Source organism: Zea mays, chromosome 4 (genome assembly GCF_902167145.1).
Source record: "Zea mays cultivar B73 chromosome 4, Zm-B73-REFERENCE-NAM-5.0, whole genome shotgun sequence".
Classification (NCBI taxonomy): domain Eukaryota; kingdom Viridiplantae; phylum Streptophyta; class Magnoliopsida; order Poales; family Poaceae; genus Zea; species Zea mays.
In genome coordinates this window covers 80348491-80355031 of record NC_050099.1, presented here as the reverse complement: position 1 = coordinate 80355031, position 6541 = coordinate 80348491, and the positions used below count along the sequence as shown (strand labels likewise).

Sequence of the window (6541 nt, the reverse complement as noted above, 5' to 3'; positions counted from 1 at the left end):
CCGCCACCTCGACGCCCTGGTCGCCGTCGGAGCTCCGCCTCAACGTCTCGATCCCGGTACTTCCTCCTCCCGAATCTCACCGAGCTCGCCAGATCTACCCTTCTTTCATCAAGGTGTGGGTTCAAACCCCAACTCCTTTTAACATAACACATATCCTGTACCGTTTTTAATATTTTATGCTGAGTTGATTTAGAAAAAATGTAGAGATTTTTTGTAAAAAGATGACCGTCGAAACTGGCGCTTTAAGTATAGCAGAGAAGTGTACGCCGACAAAAAAAAAAATCCATGGGTGACCTAAAACCCGTCTAAAAACTTTGAGTTTGGATAGGAGTTTAAGGGCTAGTTTGGAAACCTCATTTCCAAGAAATTTTTATTTTCCTAAAGAAAATTAATTCATTTTCCCTTAGAAAAATAGAAATCCCTTCGAAAAATAGAGTTACCAAACTAGCCTAAAATTGCAGGCACAAATATGGAGACGGTCGCGGACGGATTTATTCGATAGACTTTATGAGTAGGATCCGACTTTTACTCAACGATCCGTTGCCGTCTCTATCCACAGCCAAGCCTTTTTATTGGATAGTAAACCCTAGTCGTCGAGGTACAGAAACCGATCTCCATCGGGGTCTATCTACTACTAGATTTCTGCCTCGTCGCCGAAACTATAGATCGATCTAGGTACCATGTCGAGAAAGATGGACGCCGACGGCAAGAAAGATTTTAGCACGGCGATCCTAGAGCGCAAGAAGGCGCCGAACCGCCTCCTGGCGGACGACGGCGAGGGGGAGGTGGCCATAGACAACTCAATGGTGGCGCTCAGCCCCGCCACCGCGTTCCAGCTCGAGATCTTCACGGGGGACCTGGTGCTGCTCCGCGGCAAGCGCCGCCGGGAGACCGTCTGCTACGCGGTGTTCGACGCCTCCTGTCCCGACGGCAGGGTGCGCCTCAACCGCGCTGTGCGCGGCAACATCCGCGTCCACCTCGGGGACATCGTCTCTATCAACCGTATCGACGAGGTCCCGACCGGCGCGCGCGTCCAGATCACGCCGTTCGATGACACTGTCAACGGCATCTCCGGCAACCTCTTCGACGTCTACCTAAAGCCCTACTTCGGCAACGACGCGCTGCGGCCGTTATGCAAGGGCGACCGCTTCATCGTGCACGGCAACATGCACGCCGTCGAGTTCAAGGTCGTCGACGCGGAACCCGCCGACCGCGTCGTCGTCCGGCCGGAGACGGCAATCTACTGCAGCGACCAGCCAGTCAAGCGGGAGGAAGAGGAGCGGCTCGACGGCCCTGGCTACGACGACGTGGGCGGCGTCCGCAAGCAGCTGGCCCAGATCCGCGAGCTGGTCGAGCTGCCACTGCGCCACCCCAAGCTGTTCCAGACGCTCGGCGTCAAGCCGCCCAAAGGGATCCTGCTTTACGGCCCGCCCGGCACCGGCAAGACGCTTCTGGCGCGCGCCATCGCGTCGGAGTCCGGCGCACACTTCGTGGTTGTCAACGGCCCAGAGATTATGTCCATGATTGCCGGCCAGAGCGAGGCTAACCTGCGCAAGGTTTTCGAGGACGCCGAAAAGTTCGCGCCTTCCGTCATCTTCATGGACGAGATCGACGCCATCGCCCCCAACCGCGACAAGACGCACGGCGAGGTGGAGCGCCGCGTGGTCTCGCAGCTTCTCACGCTCATGGACGGCCTCCGGCCGCGCGCGCAGGTCGTGGTGATCGGTGCAACCAACCGCCCCAACAGCCTGGACCCGGCGCTCCGGCGCTTTGGCCGTTTTGACCGGGAGCTTGACATCGGCGTGCCCGACGAGGTCGGCCGCCTCGAGATCCTCCGCATCCACACCAAGGACATGCCGCTAGCCGAGGACGTCGACCTCGAGCGCATCGGCAAGGACACTCACGGCTTCGTCGGCGCCGACCTCGCGGCGCTCTGCTCCGAGGCGGCCCTGCAGTTGATCCGCGAGAAGATGGACGTCATCGACGTGGAAGAAGACACTATCGACGTGGACGTGCTGGACTCGCTGTGCGTCTGCAACGAGCACCTCAAGCACGCCATGGAGGTGACCAAGCCCTCGGCGCTGCGCGAGAGGGGGCTGGTGGAGGTGCCCAAGGTATCGTGGGACGACATCGGCGGCCTGCAGAACGTCAAGCTGGAGCTCCAAGAGACGGTGCAGTACCCGGTGGAGCACCCAGAGATGTTCGAGATGTTTGGCATGTCGCCGTCGCGCGGCGTGCTCTTCTACGGCCCCCCAGGCTGCGGCAAGACGATGCTGGCCAAGGCCATCGCTAAGGAGTGTAAGGCTAACTTCATCAGCGTCAAAGGCCCCGAACTGCTGACCATGTGGTACGGCGAGAGCGAGTCCAACGTCCGTGACCTGTTTGACAAGGCGCGGTCGGCGGCTCCGTGCATCCTCTTCTTTGACGAGCTGGACTCGATCGCCGTGAAGCGCGGCAACAGCGTGGGCGACGTGGGCGGCACGTCCGACCGCGTGCTGAACCAGCTGCTAACGGAGATGGATGGCATCAACGCGAAGAAGACGGTGTTCGTAATCGGCGCCACCAACCGGCCTGACATTATCGACCCGGCAATGCTCCGGCCGGGGAGGCTAGACCAGCTCATCTATATCCCGCTGCCTGACGAGCCCTCGCGGCTGCAGATCTTCAAGTCGTGCCTGCGGCGGTCCCCAGTTTCCCGCCACGTCCACCTGCCAGCGCTGGCGCGCATCACGGCCGGGTTCAGCGGCGCCGACATCACGGAGATTTGCCAGCGCGCGTGCAAGCTGGCGGTGCGCGACGTGATCCAGTGGAGCTTGAAGGTGGGCAAGGCCGAGGCCATGCGCGGCGCGGAGATCGGAGTATGGCACCTCACGGAGGCCCTGAAACATGCGCGACGGAGCGTCAGCGACCTAGATGTTATGAAGTACGACTTCTTTGCTCAGCGACTCAAGGGAGGAGGCTTCGAGGACGAGACCATCATTGCTGCCCCGATGGGGACGCAGCCGCTCACGATCACGGAGATAGAGGAGGAGGACGACAGCTCGCTCTACTGATCTTCGGAGCAGCTTTTGGACGTTATAAAACTAGATATATTTAAGGTTTTTTATGGTGGTGCCCTTCGTTTTGGGGTTGTACTCATTTTTACTCTTAGTCAAAGCAGATCTACTTTACTTATGATTTATAATTATATAAATCTTTAATCGTTTCATATTTGTGTTGTGTTTGAGTTCTAAGAAATAATATATTTTTCATTGGAACGAAAGAGATTGGCAAAATTATTAATGGTCCATATTTTATAGGGTCACTAGTACAATACACGTGCGTTGCTACAGTTTCACTCATGTAGACCTTATTTAAATGGGATACTTATTTAAACATGTCCAATTGGAGAGGTCTCTATCCAACATATCAATTATCCATAAAAAATAACTACAATGACGATGTATAACTACATCTCAAACCTTTATAATATAATAATATATCTCTACTATATTAAAACACCAGTTTCAACGGTCGTCCCGCGTCATCTTTTTTACAAACAACCCTTTTGGTCACTTATTCTCAAATGCTTTGAATTAAGAACAAGACAACACAAAATGTTAAATGTTAATGTCCTTCGTCCTTCGAAACATTATTTCCCTTAGGATATAATGATCTTTAGACGAAGGTTATGAAAGACATACCTTCATCAACGTGATATATGTTAATGAAAGAAACATATGAAATATAAAAGGCAAGATAAACAATCACATAACATTATTAATTCATTATCATTATATTATATTATTCTAAAAAGACAGAGACAATATTGAATTACACATGTACTTTTGATAGAAGGCAAAAAATACAAGTGTGACGCAAAAGCAAGTACAAGTCAGTGTGAACAGTACGGAGGTACTGTTCATCTATTTATAGGCACAGGACGTAGCCTGTGAGAAATTACAGTCATGTCCTTTACATTTACTATTGACTTATAGACAAATCTATGAGGACTAGATAGCCTTTTCCCCTTTAAGTCGTTTCCTTTTTCCGTGATTGAGCCGAAGCTCCCTTGTGCGTAGCTTCGGAGCGACAACAACCTTCGTCACGATCATACTTTTCTCAACGTGTATGCTTTTAACCTGAGTTCGAAGGTACCTGTCCATAAGCCATGCTTGAAAGACATTGTTAAATTACGTTTTTGAGGACCTTCGGAGGACGAAGGCCCCCAACAGTAGCCCCTTGCAGTATTAATTTGTTTTAAGATAACGAATTCAGACTGCGACATGGACGAAGGCATTAAGCCGAAGGTCCGAAAAAACACCTTTCCTTTGCTAGAATAGCAACAGTCAATGACAGACGGGCCCCCCCAATTTGGAGCGTGCCGAGCGTATAAATAAGAACTCGCACCAACCATATTTGGTACGCTGCTTGTGCCATTTGCTTTATTTTCTCAATTTTATAGCTCTTGCTCACTAGCACTTGCTAGTTTCTCAAGCTTCCTGAGCTTCAGTTTGAAAGACGCATTTTCATCATTTCTGAAGGAAAAAATGTCTCAAGATAAGAAGATTGCTGCTGAGACGAAGCTGACTGAAGAGGAGAAGCTCTTTGAAGAGAAGAAGGCTGCAAATCCTTACATAGCTGGGTTTATCGAATCAATGGCAAAATCAAATACAGAGAAGATTACTAAAGAAATACTGGAAGACCTGTCTGAGGATACCGGTGACAGTGATGATTATGATGCTAAAAGCGGGGGAGAAGATTCTGAGGATCGGCCATGGAGGCCGAGTCATACAATTGGGAAATCAATGATTAAACAGAGTCATCTTGACAATATGAGAGGAAGGTACTTTCGGGATATGTCTATCGTTAGAGCTGGTGGAGACAACAACGTCCCTGCCCCCGAGGAAGACGAAGTTGTGATTTACCGAAGTTTCTTCAAAGCTGGGCTTTGGTTTCCATTGAGCAGGTTTATAGTTGAAGTGCTGAAAATTTATCAGATTTACCTTCATCGGATAACCCCCGAAGCTATTATTAGAATGGGGATTTTTGTTTAGGCTGTGAGAAGCCAGAGACTGGAGCCAAACGCAAAATGCTTTTGTAGTATGCACGAGCTTGTATACGAGACAAAGGCCATGGGCAAAGAACAATATCATAACAATTTTGGCTGTTATGGATTTATCGCCCGCCCCAACGCAAGCTACCCGGTGCCAACATTCCGGAAAAGGTGGCCCGGGGCCTGGATGGAGGAATGGTTTTACATGAAGAATGATTTGAAGGCAAGAGAAGATATTAAGGAAGTTATTATGCGCCCCATTTGGTCCCGCTTCGGACTCCGAAGGCCGAAGGTTGAAATTGACGAAGGCGCCGAAGCATGTCAGAAGGCATTTGGTACTGTCTGCTTCTTTATTGGTACGAGAGATTTAATTCAAGAGCACATAGCATTCAGAGTATGGCCGCTTGTAGAGAGCTGGGAAATGCCGAAGGAGACCATCACCGAATCTAGTGAAGGTGAACTGGTCCGGCTGAAGTACACATTCAGATATGGGGATAAATTTGATGAACCAAACGATGACTGGCTAAAATGCATCGAAGTTACAAGTGATGAACTGCTTGGATCATATTCCAAGGCGGAAGACAATGCATTATCCACAGCCTTCGGAGGCCGGGGAAAAAAGAGATTGAATAGAGTTTTTGATGCCATTGGTTTTGTTTACCCCGACTACCGCTATCCGCTGCGAGGACAGAGAAAGAAGAGGAAAACTGCTGCTTCGACCACTCCAGACGAGCCTGCGCCGAAGGGCAAAAAGTCGAAGGTCCTTACCCACCGGCCATGCTACATTGAACCGGCCGTGGTGCCTAAGTTTGGTGGGGAGGCTTCTTCAGGTGTTGAACTAAGAGAAGCCGTTCCTCCTACGCAGAAGGCTGAAGAGCCAGATATAATGCCGAAGGTACCCTCAGCTGAGCTAGACGAGTCGAAGACTGATAAGGATAAGGCTGAAGAGTCAAATATTGAAGAAACAAAAGTGTTAGAAATTGTAAGCCCTTCATCAGAAGTAACAGCGCCGAAGGCACAAAAAAGTTCTGCCACAACTCCCAAGAGGAGAAGGATGGCAAATGTACTAGATGTGTTAGAAACAGTAAAGACTTTGAACTCTACTCCTTCAAGGAAAATTGCCGAGGCTTCGAAGCCCAAACTGAAGCTGAAACAAAGCCGACCGAAATTGAAGCTGCAACAATTCAAACTGATACCGAAGCTGGGCTTTTAGAGTCTTCTGAGACAGAGCCTATCACAATTGAAGAAAAGGCGAGAGAACAAGTTGCGTCTGAAAGGGCTGAAGCTCCTGCCTCCGAAGCTTCAAAAGAAAGTACTGATTACATCATTCGCCATGCTTCGGGGAAGAGACTTTCTCAAGCAGAAAAACTGGAAGCACTGCACTATGCCTAAAAATTAAAATACCCGAAGGGGGCATTAGTGTTTAATGGCAGCGAGGAGGAAGATTTTTTGTACTGTCTCCCGGATAGTAAAGAGATATCCGTCTGCCGGAAGATGGGTAGAAGC

General features: G+C 50.1%; 1 protein-coding gene across 1 annotated transcript; it reads left to right on the top strand.

Annotated features, from left to right (window-relative positions):
• The first annotated feature begins 623 nt into the window (after window positions 1–623).
• On the top strand, window positions 624–3195 carry LOC103653431 (cell division cycle protein 48 homolog). The gene has a single exon (XM_035967292.1). It carries the CDS (start codon window positions 681–683, stop codon window positions 3051–3053), a length of 2373 nt encoding a protein of 790 aa, XP_035823185.1. The 5' UTR covers window positions 624–680; the 3' UTR covers window positions 3054–3195.
• The last annotated feature ends 3346 nt before the right edge of the window (window positions 3196–6541 follow it).